The sequence below is a fragment of the Callithrix jacchus genome, chromosome 17 (assembly GCF_049354715.1).
Source record: "Callithrix jacchus isolate 240 chromosome 17, calJac240_pri, whole genome shotgun sequence".
Classification (NCBI taxonomy): Eukaryota; Metazoa; Chordata; class Mammalia; order Primates; family Cebidae; genus Callithrix; species Callithrix jacchus.
Genome location: NC_133518.1, coordinates 54461257 through 54476359, shown reverse-complemented (window position 1 = coordinate 54476359; position 15103 = coordinate 54461257). Strand labels below are relative to the sequence as shown.

Below are 15103 nucleotides of genomic sequence, written 5' to 3'. Positions count from 1 at the left end.
GCTGTTAAGCTACCAGTGGCTATATTCCAGAGAGGGGACCCGAGAGATGGGATGAGAGGGAGACTTTTACATTTTTCCTTTAAACACTCATGTGTGTCTGTGATTTTTGCCAGTATCTCCTTTGAATTTTAATATCTGGTTCTTTACACCTATTTAGGTCATGAGACATGTGTAGAACTTCTTTTAGAACAGGAAGTTTTCCAGAAAACAGAAGGAAATGCTTTTAGTCCATTGCATTGTGCCGTGTAAGTAAAGCCAGAATGAATCAGATTTGGTTTGAGTGTTTCAAGAAATACACCATTGCTGTGAGAATGATCACCTTGTTACCTTACACAGGATAAATGACAACGAAGGTGCTGCTGAGATGTTGATTGATACATTAGGTGCCAGCATCGTGAACACCACAGATTCAAAAGGAAGGTAGGATTTCAACTATGTAGTAAATAGTTTTAGCCAAACACAGTGGCTCATGCCCATAATCCTACTAACAATCTGGGAGGCCGAGGTGGGAGGATAATTTGAAGCCAGGAGTTCAAGACTTGCATTATGGTCAACATAATGAGACTTGCATCTCTACAAAAAAAAAAAAAAGGCATGGTGGTGCATGCCTGTGATCCCAGCTATTCAGGAGGCTGAGGCAGGAGGATCACTTGAGCCCTGGAGTTCGAGGCAGCAGTAAGCTATGATTACACTATTGCATTCTAGCATAGGTGACAGAGTGAGACCCCATCTCTGCCCTATCCCCCAAAAAAGTTTTATTTTCAAGAAGAAATAAATTTTAACTACTGGCCTGGTATGAGAGAATTTATAGAAAACCTGTTATTAATTAAAAGTTTATTTTTATATTTGCAACTATAAATTATAAGATCTCAATTATTTTTACATTGTGAAAGGCTTTTCTATGAATAATTTTAGGCAGTTTTCCTCCTTTAAACTATTTTAAAATGTAAATATTTTCCCATTTTATTTATTTATTTGTTTAGAGACAAAGTCTTGCTCTGTCACCCAGGCTGGAGTGCAGTGGCGTGATCTTGGCCTGCCGCACTGCAACCTCCACCTTCTGGGTTCAAGCGATTCTCCTGCCTCAGCCTCCTGAGTAGCTGGGATTACAGGTGCAAACCACCATGCCCAGCTAATTTTTTTATTTTAACTAGAGACAGGGTTTTGTCATGTTGGTCAGGCTGGTCTCAAACTCTTGACCTCGTGATCTCCCCACCTCAGCCTCGCAAAGTGCTAGGATTACAGGTGTGAGCCACCATGCCTGACCATATTTTCCCCTTTCTTTAGAAGTTCTATTTCCCAAAGATCATTTTAACAAAGTTAAGTTTTCTAAATAGGAATAAACATTCCAGCAGTTATAATAGGTGGCAGTATTCCGGTCAGGATTTCTTTCAAAATTTTCTTTAATGTAATATTATTTTAGCAATTTTGTAATCTTTACTTCAAACTTGTTCTAGTTTAAGGCCTTCTATATTACTGAAAGTACACATTTCTATGGGAGAAATCAGTAAGCTCTATTGAGCCTATTTGTATACAGGCAGTGCTTTTATAGCCTAATATGTAAACCCTTGAAAACTGCTTGTCATAAATAAAAGAATATTTTTTCCAGGGTATATAACATGCTAATTTAGTCATGTATTTCAATTTCTCTTTATTACAGAACTCCTCTCCATGCAGCTGCCTTCACAGACCATGTCGAGTGTTTACAGCTGCTGCTTAGCCATAATGCTCAAGTCAATTCTGTGGACTCTACCGGGAAAACACCTCTTATGATGGCTGCAGAAAATGGACAAACAAATACAGTTGGTAAAGAAAGTTCTGTAAAATTTTATTTTCCTAAGTATGTATATTACTTACATAGAACTTAGATCGCAAAACCTCTGACTTCAACTAGTTATCTTACCACTCCTAAGACTTATAACCTTGTACCTGTTTGCAGTCTACATTTTCATTTAGAGATACAAGTTTTAGTTTGCCCTTACCGATTAAAGAGTCTGCTTTACCATGGCCCTGTACCATAGTGGTTAGAACACTGGCTCTGGAGTTGCATTGCCTGAATGTGAGTCCTACATCTTCCAGCTAAGTGACCTTATGCCTCAGTTTTCTCATTTATAAAATGAGAAATATAACAGTATCACTTTGTGGGTTGTTGTGAGGGTTCAATAAATTACTATAAATCTAGAGCATAAAAAGTATTTTAAGTTTAGTGAATAGTCACAAAATAAATGTTAATTGCCATTGTTTGTGTGCCTGACTTATATAACAATATAATTGTCTCAAGCAACTGTATGAAGATATATGTTACATATTACAGTCTTTTTCTTGTACTTAAGTTTTTGTGAGAGGGACTTTTTTGCTTTGTATCTTCATTTCTCTACAGTGAGTTATTGGTAATCTAAGAAACATGTTCATAAACATAAGAATTGATGCACTTTTTCCTCCCAGAGATGCTGGTTAGCAGTGCTAGTGCAGATCTGACTTTACAAGATAACAGTAAAAATACTGCCCTCCATTTGGCTTGTAGCAAGGTATGTATACATTTTAAGAACATGCTTTTATTGTTAATAATAACAGTGTCATTAAGTTTTTTGACTTCACTGAAATGAACACAACTCAGGACCAAACCTCTCTAATGATCACTGGTAATAGATTTCTTGAACAAAATTATTGACTTACTAGGCACCATGCGTATTGAAGTCTACAGTAAGCTATTTTGGAACACAAACCTAAGCATAATTATCCTCTTTCTTTAATCTTAATTTTGTCCTCTTCTCCTACCCTCACTCCCAAGATGTGTTTTGGCAACTACTAAGATATTGGCCAGGAAAATTCATGGCATATGCATAGTGGGGTACATATTATATGGACTAGGGTTGTGGATTTTGGGTGTATAAATTTATCTTTAATGGTGCCCAAGTTTTTATAACTATTTGCCACAATTTTAGGGTCATGAAACTAGTGCCTTGTTAATACTGGAAAAGATAACAGATAGAAACCTCATCAATGCAACCAACGCAGCCTTGCAAACGTGAGTACTGTCGGTGTCTAGTGTAAACTTTTCTACCTATAATTATAAAAATGATAAATGAATTTTTTTAAACGTGACTATTGAAATAGGTATCATTAGTCATAGAAGCAATTTCAGTAAGTTTTACAACTGTCCAAACTCATTTCTAAAATCATCACAACTGAAAGGCATATTACTTAAAATGCTTTTGAACTGAAACTTTATTACAACATTGACAATAATGTATTTTTTCCTTAATCCACCTACCTACTTTTCTCAAGAAAAGGTGGTACTATTTTGTGTATTTTATGGAAATCAACCGTAATATGTTACTTGAAACTAACAATGAATGAAGTAAAAAGCTTTATATGTGTCTGTAAGCCAATAAAAGAATCAAGTTTTTAATAATGTGAGTAGCCAACCTCCAAATTGACTAACAGAAATCTTACATTAGTGTCTCATTGTCCTTTGCTATTCCATTTTGAGGTTTGATAAAGATAAAAATCTTATTGTTTCCCATTCTGGGATTAGTCAGATCCCTTGAAGGTCCAAAAATTAGTCATGATGCTTGTAAGCCGTTTTCAAAGCCTATTAGAATTTGTGCTACTGCAATTTGCAATTTTTAATATATAGTCTATGTCTTTACCAGCCTCATTTTTTAACAATGGAGGAATGCAATTTCAATGGTAAAATCTGTTTAAACGTTGAGTCTGAGAAGAAAAGTAACAAAAGAAGTGGGTGAATGTAGGGACCTTGTTGATGGGACCCATGGCTAAACTTGATGTCAAGCTACACGTTGACAGGTGTGACAGTACACTGTACAGATGTTCTGCTCTCCCTGCCCCCATCTTTGTTATTAGGACTAGTTATCTTGAGTTTGTACCTCTTGGTCTTCAAAACTTGACAGAAATGCTCTTTGACAGCCAGGTAGTATTTGTATGTGTATGCGCATGCACATATGTGTACACGTATCATGTTTTTTCCTCTAGACCTCTGCATGTTGCTGCCCGAAATGGGCTAACAATGGTGGTTCAGGAACTTTTGGGAAAAGGAGCAAGTGTGCTTGCAGTAGATGAAAATGGTAAGTTGGTTCTGTGTTTTCTTTTCTTAACCTAGAGCTTTTATTATTTGAAGAGAAACAAATTTGGATGTTATTTATTGGTCAAAGAGGAGAACTGAAATTAATATTGAATTGTTTGTGGCAAAGGAACAAGGGCAAAAGAAGTAGGAAAAGTTACCTAACAGATGAACTTCTGATTTCCTGTTATCATCTGTTAAACCAAAGTTAGTGTTTATTGTTTATATTTGCCGCTTTTTATTGTTTTAGTAGCCCAAGAGTTTGTTCTTTCTGCAAATATTTATTAAGACCCTACTTAAGTGCTATATTCTTATTTAAAGCCAGTGCTTCCACTCATGCACCAGATCCTGCCCCCTTTTGCCTACTTCATAATGTCACTTTGACAGTTCTCATTTGTGTCCTGCAGTGACAATTTTTTGCTCTCTCCCCTGATTATTCCCCTCGGTATATAAACATTAGTTCCCTCATCTTTAAAAAAATATTTTATAAATCTCACTAGTCCTCCCAGCTACTGCCATATTTGTTTCCCTTTGCAACAAAACTACTCTCTTGCTGTCCCCAGTGATTCTCCTCTCCTCTCTCATTCTTCCATTCTCTCTCTCTCTTTTTTTTTTCTTTTTGAAACAGAATCTAGCTCTGTTGCTCAGGCTGGAGTGCAGTGGCGTGATCTCAGCTCACTGCACCCTCTGCCTCCTGGGTTCAAGAGATTCTCGTGCCTCAGCTTCCCCAAGTGGCAGGGATTCCACCACCACTACACCGAGCTAAATTTTTTGTATTTTTAGTAGAGATGGGGTTTTGCCATGTTGGCCAGACTGGTCTCAAACTCCTGACCTCAGATGATGTGCCTGCCTCAGCCTCCCAAAGTGTTGGGATTACAGCCACAGTGCCTGGCCTCATTCTTCTATCCTCTCTTAATTTCCCTATAGTCAGGTCTTCTCCCCTCATTCAACCCCTACACACAGCAAAACTATTCTCATCAAAACCACAATGACTTCTATGTTAAGAGCCAATTCTTAGTTCTTATTTTACTTGAAAGATCAGCTTTTTGCACAGCTGATTACTGTTTTTTCTTTGATAAATTTTCTTTACTCTGCTTTTTGAACCCCAGACTTTCTTGGTTTTCCTTCTGCATTACTGGTTATTCCTTCTCAATTTCTTTTACAAAATGTCTCCCTCTAGGACTCATTCCTTCATTCTCTTTGCTTTCTTTCTTTGCATTGAATCCGTAGTGCTCTCATCTAGTCCTTTGGTTTTAAATACTACCTATAATCTGAGAATTCCCAGATTCATGTCTCCAGCCCAGACTTCTCACAGTCTACGTATCCATGTGCCTAGTTGACATATCCATGTGGATGTCTGATAAACAGCTTAAATCAAAAATGTCCAGAACTGAACTGTTGATCCTTTCCACTCCCCTTGTTAGATCTGCTCTCCCCACAACATCATGGTCTCAGTTAAAGACAATTCTCATTCTTACAGTTGCTCAGGGCTAAAAACTCTAGAGTCATCCTTGATTCCTCTTGCTCATACTCAGTGTATAGTCCATCAGCATGTACTGTTGACTCCACCTCTAAAGTAGATCTAAAATATGCCCACTTTTTTCTTTACTGCTACCAACTGCCCTGGATCCTTTTAAAATATGTGAGAACATGTTACTCTTCAATTTCAGTTCACTTTTTTTTTTTTTTTTTTTAAAGAGACAGGCTCTCACTCTGTTGCCCAGACTGGAGTACACTGGTGAGATCATAGCTGATTGTAACTTTGAACTCCTGGGCTTAAGAGAACCTCTCACCTCAGCCTTCCAAGTATGCACCACCACGCCCAGCTAATTTATTTTTGTGTGGTGATAGTCTCACTATATTGTCCAAGCTGGTCTTGAACTCCTGGCCTCAAGCAATCCCCCCACCTCAGCCTCCAAAGTGCTGGGATTACAGGAATGAGCCATCCACCTCGCCCCATTCATAGTTCTTAAAATGACCTTACTAGGCCCTATATGATGTGTCTTCCACTTTATTACCTTTCTGATATTATTTCCTACTCTTATTCTTTTCCTCACTTCATTCTGCCATGCCAGCCACTCCATAGCAGAATTGTACATGCATTGTGATCTGTATTCTGGCTGTTTACTCTGGCTGAACACTGTTCCCCAAACATTCCTTGACTAAATCCGTCAACTGTTTCAAATCTTAGCTCTAATTTCATTTTCTCAATGAAGCATATTCTGACTACTATGTTTGTACTACAACTTGCTAGATACCCCTACCACAGCATTCTCAATCCTAGTTAATCTGCTCTAGTCTTTCCTCTCTTTTTACATAAAGCTTCTAACATAATGTATATAATGTACTTGTTTTATGTTGATTGTGTGTCTTCTCCACTAAAATGAATGTAAGCTCCACAAGAACAGCAAAACATTTGTCAGTTGCATTCACTGATATATTCTGTGTTTTGAATAGTGCCTGAGCAAGGGGAGGCTCAGTGAATATTTGCTGCATGAGTGATTATGCCAAGCACTGTACTAACTTCTGAAGATACAATGTGTAAAATAAGACATAGTCTACTCCCTTGAATGGAGATGAGTGTAAACAGGCTGTTAATGATGCACTTAAAATAGTTTAATTGGAATAAGTATAGAATGCTATGAGAGTACTTAACAGGGTCTTCAGATCCTTTCTTGGAGGATCAGAGAAGGCATCCCAAAAAATGTGACTCCTAAGGCAAAATCCAAAGGACAAGTAGAAAGTGGGGAAGGAACTTTCTAAGCAAAGGCAGTGGCTTATTAAGAGATATAACCAGGCCAAGCACAATGGCTTACACCTGTAATCCCAGCAGTTTGGGAGGCTAAGGCGGGTGGATTACCTGATGTCAGGAGTTCAAGACCAGCCTGGCCAACATGACAAAACCCCATCTCTACTAAAAATACAAAAATTAGTTGGCGTGGTGGCAAGCATCTGTAATCCCAGCTACTTGGGAGGCTGAGGCAGGAGAATCGCTTAAACCCAGGAGGCAGAGGTTGCAGCGAACTGAGATCGGCCACTGCTCTCCAGCCTGGGTGACAGAGCAAGACTATCTCAAAAAAAAAAAAAAAAAAAAAAAAGGATAACCCCTCCAGCCAGAGGAGCCTGTTTTTAGTCATATTTTAGTCATAAAATACACACCTGAAACGTGCTTCTTTCCCACCCCCACTCCCATCCAAGGCATCCTGGCCTATGTAATGAATTGTTCTGTCTGCCAGCAGCACAAACAGCAGCAGCAGGCACCTTCAGAAGAACCCTTGAAAGAAGTGTGGGCAGTGAAGCACTCCCCTAGTTACTTTGGACAAATAAAATGTAATTTTAAAACATGGACAGCCATCAGCCACTGCTGCCAAACTTGCAAGGACATCAGTTGCTCCCTTTGACCCTTGACAAAATGGGAACTTTACAAAGGGGAAAAATTACTTTTTCTGGCTGGGCGCACAGTATCTCACTTTTGTAATCCCAGCACTTTGGGAGGCAGAGGCAGAGGCAGGAAGATCACTTACTTAAAGCCAGCAGTTTGAGACCAGCCTGGGCAACAAAGTGAGACCCTGTATCTACAAAACAATTTAAAAAATTAGCCAGGCATGGCATGTGCCTATAGTCTCAGCTACTCAGGAAGCTGAAGCGGGAGGATCACTTAATCCCAGAGGTTGAGGCTGCAGTCAGCATGATCATTCCACTGTACTCCAGCCTGGGTGACAGAACAAGACCTCGTCTCAAAAAAGAAAACTTTATCAAGGCTAATAAAGGATAGATGAAAACATGTAGGAGAAATGGAAGCAGCCAGATGCCCAGTAGTTGAAATGTGTAACCAAACCATGGTATAATCACACAATGAAATACTGTATAAAAATGAAAATGAACCAACTACAGTTACATATAACAACATTGCTAAATCTCACCTCATGCTACACAAAAAAAGCCAGATATGAAATAATATATACTACATGATTCCATTTATATTAGGTTTTTTAAAAAGTCTAAACTGTAGACTGGTTAAGGTGGGCTCACACCTGTAATCTCAGCACTTTGGGTGGCCAAGGTGGGCAGATGACTTGAGGCCAGGAGTTCAAGACCAACCTGGCCAACATAGTGAAACCTCATCTCTACTAAAAATATAAAAAATTAGCTGGGTGTTTTGACACACACCTGTAATCCCAGCTAGTCAGGAGGCTGAGGCAGGAGAATCACTTGAGCCCAGGGAGTAGAGGTTGCAGTGATCCAAGTTCACACCACTGCACTCCAGCCTGTGTGACCAAAAGACTTGGGCTCAGAAAAAAAGAAAACAAAACTGTAGTGTTTATGACTCCAAGTTGAAAGCCAGGAAATAACTACCTCATAAGTTAGGATAGTGGTTACCATTGTGGAAGAAGAAAAGTGTAATGATTGGATAGAGGATATGTAGAAGCCTGGTATGCTGGTAGTATTCTCTTTCTTAACCTGTATGGTGGTTATACAAATGTATGCTTTGTGATCAACCATTAAAGTTCCATATGATATAATTGAACCTTGGCATCACACTATGTATTCACTTCTCTCCCACTCCATCCTCAAGACTGAGTCTTGTACCAACTGAGGTACCAAATGTTTACTCCTTAGTTTGCTGTGTTGACACGTGGTGGGACTTTATGCCTAGGGTCAGTTGTCTTCCACTTAAAAAAAGAGAATATTGGGAGGCCGAGGCAGGTGGATCACGAGGTCAAGAGATCGAGACCATCCTGGTCAACGTGGTGAAACCCCGTCTCTACTAAAAATACAAAAACTAGCTGGGCATGGTGGTGCGTGCCTGTAATCCCAGCTACTCAGGAGGCTGCGGCAGGAGAATTGCCTGAACCCAGGAGGCGGAGGTTGTGGTGAGCTGAGATTGCGCCATTGCACTCCAGCCTGGGTAACAAGAGCGAAACTTCGTCTCAAAAAATATATATATTTACAAAGGAAATACTTGTTTTGATTTAGTAATTGTTAAAGTTTATCTGTTCAGTTTATCTACTGTTTTTCAAGAGATTATGACCCCAAAACAAAAGTTAAATTGACAACCAGTGTCATTCATTCAACACATATTTTTGAGTACTTGCCCTGTGTTTCATTTCATGAAGTGTACACATTTCGATTTCTTAGCATCTAAAAGCTTACTTATATAACTACAAATTAGTTTTTATTTTTTCTTATCTTGACACTGATGTAACTACAAATTAACAGTAAATCTCTGCTTACCATCCTGAAAGAAGATTCACTGATCTATGATGTTTTTCTTGTTCTAGTCCAGTTTTTTCTGTGAATTCAGATGGATATGGATCAGTTGTGAGATCCTGGGAAAAACATTCTTTTCTGGGCCCGTTTCCTCTTCTGTTATTTATTCCATAATGTCTCCTTCCACCCTAGGTTTCTACGGCTATTTTTTTTCTACTTATTAGAAATTTGCAAATCATCCTGGTTACAGCAATTTATCATAAACTACATAATGTAAAATATATCCAAAGTTGAAGTACTTTAGAGTTATTTCCTTATCTTTAGTGAAATACGTCTCAGGATGCTTAATTTTTAAATTTTATCTTTATTTCTAGGCTATACCCCAGCTTTGGCCTGTGCTCCCAATAAGGATGTGGCTGATTGCCTGGCTCTCATTTTGGCCACCATGATGCCTGTCTCATCAAGTAGTCCTTTATCATCTTTGACATTCAATGCCATTAACCGTTATACCAACACCTCAAAAACAGTCAGCTTTGAAGCTTTGCCCATCATGAGGAATGAACCTAGCTCCTATTGCAGTTTCAATAACATTGGCGGGGAACAGGAATACTTATACACTGACGTGGATGAGCTCAATGACTCCGATTCTGAGACCTACTGAGAGGCTGAGGAGAAGGGAGTTCTCACACTAAAGCTTCAAACTGTGCTTTTTCAGGAAAAAAGGCACTTTCATATTCACCTACAAATTCAACCTAAGAGGAAAGATCGCACAGTGAGCCAATGTTAAGAGATGTGATGACATTAAGGAGGAAGAGTTTTAAAGGCAAGTTTTACAAAAGGAACTTCTAGAATCTTGAAATAGACTTGACTGAGGAAAACACATTGATGTCAGAATTCTTTGTGGAATTGTTTAATTTGGTTTTGCAGTGCCAGGAATAATTGGGGACATTGTGCACTCTAACCTGCTTACACAAGCAACACTATAGTAACAGAAGAAATAAGGACACTAGATTTAAATTTTATCAATAAAATTACAACTAAATTTAAAGGCAATAAAAGTTTGGTACAGTAGGCATTATGTGCACAGCAAATTGCAAAAGGACCAAATAATGGAAAGGTTTTTTAAATAAAATGCCATTTTGTGGAAACTGGAGTAGATGAAATGAAACATTACCTAAACCAAACTGCAATATTTCTGGAAATGAAGCTGAGATTTGATTTTAAATGTTCGGTTTTTTGTTTTTCTTTTTAAGAAAACATCTGAAAGCCTTCCAATGCTGTATTAAACCATGAGAGAAAGCAGATGTATTTTTACATTTTTTTCTTTTACATAAAAATTTCAAATTTCCAACTTTTATACTATTAGAACTAAAAACCAGCTGACTGGGTGCAGTATGGGTGAAAATACTTGTGACAGACATTGAGATGGATTGGGGTCAGGCTCTTGTCCTGTGTTGAATGGTTTGGGTTTAAAATAGTACTATTTTTGTTTAAAAATGTAAAGAATTTCCTAGGAAAAAAAATTCATGAAATCCAAAGTAGATTATTTCACCCTATTGCAACTACAGTAGTGGTCCTGGGGCCTGGAGTCTTCAACCTCTCTACTTTGAATGGCACCCCTTAGTCACTTATATTACTTTTGTGTCCCCACCATGGCTTGGGAGATTTTTTTGTTTATTCTGATCTATGAGTTTTGAAAAAGTGAATAATCAAAAGGAAAATCCCTTGTTGTTCATAAGTTAAACATCACTAAGTCTCTTGGAAAGTACTTCCGTACTGGGCAAGATTTAAAATACTAAAGCCTTAGGTCCTATTCATATTTAAGGTAGCATGTTTGTAACCAGTTACTATTTGGTGAGAAAAGCAATTGCCTGCCAAATTGAAGACTACCTTTCAAATAGCAAAAGAGAGAGAGAAGGCTATTTCGGCTTCTAAGTAACAATTTCTGTGGTTCTGTTTTTACTCTGTCACTTTCCCAGTGAAAATGATTTCATATACATTGAGGGTCTTACAGGTATGGGTAAAATACTATAAATTGCAACAAAATGATACCCAATTTCATTTTATCCTTTTTGTATTGTGAAACTGGAAACTTATATGACATTGTAAATTATCAGCTGGTTTTTCTGAATATAAATTGTGAAAACACAGAACAGTATTTTGATCTATTTGATAATTTTGTGGGTTTTTTGAAGAATTAACGAGCATGTACATAGAAATAGTGACTGCTTGAATACTGTATTTACTTGCACTCTTTCAGTACATCAAGATTCCTGTATATTTTAGAGTATAATAAAACACAGATGTGAGTTGTATTTAATGAATAATGTATTTGTATCTGTGCATATTATCTACAAATCTATAAAGTTTCTAGGGCATTGACTACTAGATTTTAAGCATTTTTTCTAAAATATTCACAAATTATAAACCAAACCCCCGTCTTTTCTTTATAATATAAAGAAGTCATAATGAACCCTTCCTGATTATTAGTAGTAGGAAGGTAAATATGCATTTTAATGATAGTGGACTACATTTTCTATTGTACCTTTTAAACAAAAAATTCAAGCAGATTCTAAAAGTATACATATGTGTGCTTTCTCTTTCCTTTTAGGAATTCTCTTCTGAATTCCCTGAGGGAATTTTCTAGAATCTCAGAATTGAAAGAGACCTGAGGTTCATCCACTCTCTAACCTCTTAACAAATGCAGGAGTCCCTTCTACAAGGGTGATCTTTCCACCTTGAACACTTCCAAGTGACTCTACCTCACCAAGCAGTCCATTCAGTTGTTGAGCAGCTCTAACTGTTAGAAAGGTCTTCCTTAGATGGAGTTGAAGCCTCTCTCCTGGTAACTTCTGTCTTTGGGCCTGGGTCTGTCCTCCATGAGAACCCTGAGAATGTTGGAAGGACGAATCACGCACATTCTGCCATGTCTTCTCTTACAGGCTGTTTGACTTCTCTGCTGAAGTGATTTCCAGGACTCATTTGACACTATTAGATTTGCCACATCTAATGAAATCCAAGGTGTAGCTATAAAGTGACAAGTTGTTTTTATCACATATACCAGAACTTCTATCCCCCATCAGTTTATATGTAAATGATGCTGTTACCAAAAACATTGAGGTAGTTCTTGCGAATGCCAGCCCACTAAAATCTTTTTCATTACTTTTGTAGTCCATCTGTGAGAGTTGCCGCCCACCCCCCCGCCCAACTTAACCACTTCCTTTGGTCTGCACCCAATGAAGGGAAACCCCAAAGTACTGTCTCAAATGGTATCTGACCACGACCAGTATTGTTAGAATAAGTACATGAACTACTTGAATGAACGAACACGGAACCGTAGAAATTTCCTTTATGGTTACACCTTGTACGTCTAAAGCATTCAGGCCCTGTTCTGTAATGTTTCTTATCCTCACACAGAGTAGAAAAGCCTGCTTAATTTAAATTCTGCATGAAAGATGGCATCTGAAATACCTGATGTGTATTATACAGTACCAGCTCTAGAACTACTTTGGGGGAAACGGTGGTAATAGCAAATGACCTCCTTTAACAAGACACTCAACTCAGTGCCATTTAGTTCAGGAGATCTCTAAGTGTAGCTATAAATTTGGGGGTTAATTTGGCTTATATTGGACCTTTTAAAAGAAATAAAGTTTTTTTAATGCAATAAATTAAGTGTCTGTCTCTTTTACATGTAAAATTCTTAAACTGTCTAGCATGAATTGTGACAAGTTTTTTTTCCTTTTTTAAATAAAAAACGATGTTTTAGTAAAGCTGTTTTAGACTTTAAATGAACCTATCTATATGGGATTTTCAAATTTATTTATTCAACAGATATTGCTTGCCTACTGTATACTTGGGAGTGGGAATGGGCAGAAAACCAAGAAATTACGATCTTGTCCTTCAGGAACTTGCAGTTTTATTGTGGAAAGGTATAAGTAGAAAGTAATAAAAGTGTAACTGAGGTAGAGATGAATTGCTAAAAGGTACAGAATAAGACCACATTGGGAGGGAAGATCAGAACAGGCATCATGGAAGACTAGGTCTAGACACTGAGAATCAGATATGATTTGAACAGATGGAGAAGGGGGCACGTGATCTCCTATGTGAAAAGAACAAAATCAGCAGTTCTTAAAATAGTTGGTGGAGGGGTGCTTTGGGATAGAGTAGGTATCAGCACTTAGCAATCCTGAGCGTAGAAAGATGATGAAAATATACAAAGGAGCTAATTGGAAACATGTACAAGATTAGATAACAAAGAGATATAAATAGGTGATTGGAGGAACAGATTAAGAGAGCTTTAATAACCTTTCTCAAAATGGTCTTGATGCAGGTAATAATAGAAAATGCCTATACAGCATTTATCATGTACCAGCCAAGGTTGTAAGTACTTGAAATAAATTATTTCTTAATCCACACAGCTGTTCTATGTGGTATGTATTATTTATAGCACCATTTAAAAGATGAGGAAAGAGAGAGAAATGATGTGGCATTTGCCCAAGGTGACCTGGCTGGTAATTTGTGAAGCCTAGATTCAAATCTAGCCAGTCATGTTCATAGTGCTCTTACCCCCTAATGACTGCTGACATGCTTTCTGGTCTTTGTATAAAGTGTTGATTTGGAAGTTGAGACACACACTGAACACTAAATTATTTAAGTTCCCCTCAGTTTTATTCTTAGGCTATTTTTAGAAGAAACATGTAAATCTGTTTGCAACAGTTTTTACTGAACACCTGCTCTGTGCCAGGAACTGTGCTAGCTTCTCAGCATACAGCAGTAAAGGGGGAGGTAACATAGTTTGCTCTCAGGAGTGAATCCTAAAAGAATGACATCTACTTATGTTTCAGTTGCTGTTGCCACCTAGCCACCCCAAATCTCAGTTGCTTGAAATATTCTTTCTTACTTACTCATGCCTCTGCAGATTGTCTGACATAGCTTATTTGGGTGACTGCTTCAAGCTAGGTCTCTGGCTGGGCTTTTCTACCTGCTATGAGTTGTGCTTCCACCTGCTCCATCTATATTCATTCTTGGGCCTGGGCTGAAATACAAAAGTTATACAGAAGTTTCCACACTGATCATAGAAACACAAGAAGGCAAGCCCAACCACACAAGTGTGGTTCGTGCCTTCTGCGTGCATCACATCTGCCAACACTCCACTGACCATAACAAATCACGTGGCAAAGCCCTACCTCTAGGATGAGGCAGTATTCACTGCCATTTGGAGGACAGTTTGGGTTCCATTTCCCCAGTTTGCTAAAAATGATGCCAACAAATTTGTTGCTGTTGTCAGTTTTTCAATGGGTATGCTTGGTCGCCTTTCCTTTATTCCTGTTCCTTCCCATTTTATGGTACCCTTACAGTGTGGATAGTCCAGATATAAAACTGGACAGCAAACATGTATTTTGAGTTGGAAAGTTCTTGCTTGGCAGTGCTATTCATTGTCTGGTTGTAGGATCTGCTCTTTTCCAAAGGTAGAACACCAACCTCTTCCTTTACCCTGGTCTCCAGAAAAATGTAGCACCAGACCCTTCTCTGGTGTGCTACTGTGCTCATCCCTTCCAAAGCACATCCTAATCTGAAAAAATGTAAGAAAGCTTGGCTGGTGACTACTTTTAAGATAAAGAAAAAATGCTGATATATATTGCTCTCCATTCTAAATCAGTTCTCCATCTCTCCCTCTCCAGCACTTAAAATGTGTCCCATCTCTCTGCTTCATCCCTCTTTGTGTTACTTCTCATTTCCTTGTGGTTGTCTCATTTCTCTTTCCCCTCTGACTCTTACCTGTCTACCATCTTAATGAGAATTGTAATA

General features: G+C 38.2%; 1 protein-coding gene across 21 annotated transcripts in view; it reads left to right on the top strand.

Moving 5' to 3' along the window:
* ANKRD28 (ankyrin repeat domain 28) overlaps positions 1–12963 on the top strand; it is a 208642-nt gene extending 195679 nt beyond the window's left edge. For 15 of the 21 annotated variants that reach the window (XM_035278351.3, XM_035278350.3, XM_078354252.1 and 12 more), the window contains 7 exons: positions 158–245; positions 337–420; positions 1661–1806; positions 2446–2528; positions 2946–3028; positions 3997–4088; positions 9670–12963. In XM_035278351.3, the coding sequence (XP_035134242.1) occupies positions 158–245; positions 337–420; positions 1661–1806; positions 2446–2528; positions 2946–3028; positions 3997–4088; positions 9670–9956 (863 nt within the window). In that variant the 3' untranslated portion in view covers positions 9957–12963. Of the gene's footprint in view, positions 1–157; positions 246–336; positions 421–1660; positions 1807–2380; positions 2529–2945; positions 3029–3996; positions 4089–9669 lie in introns of all 21 variants that reach the window. The other 6 variants (XR_013528648.1, XR_013528650.1, XR_008477485.2 and 3 more) reach the window with 3 other exon arrangements.
* Positions 12964–15103: the final 2140 nt, after the last annotated feature.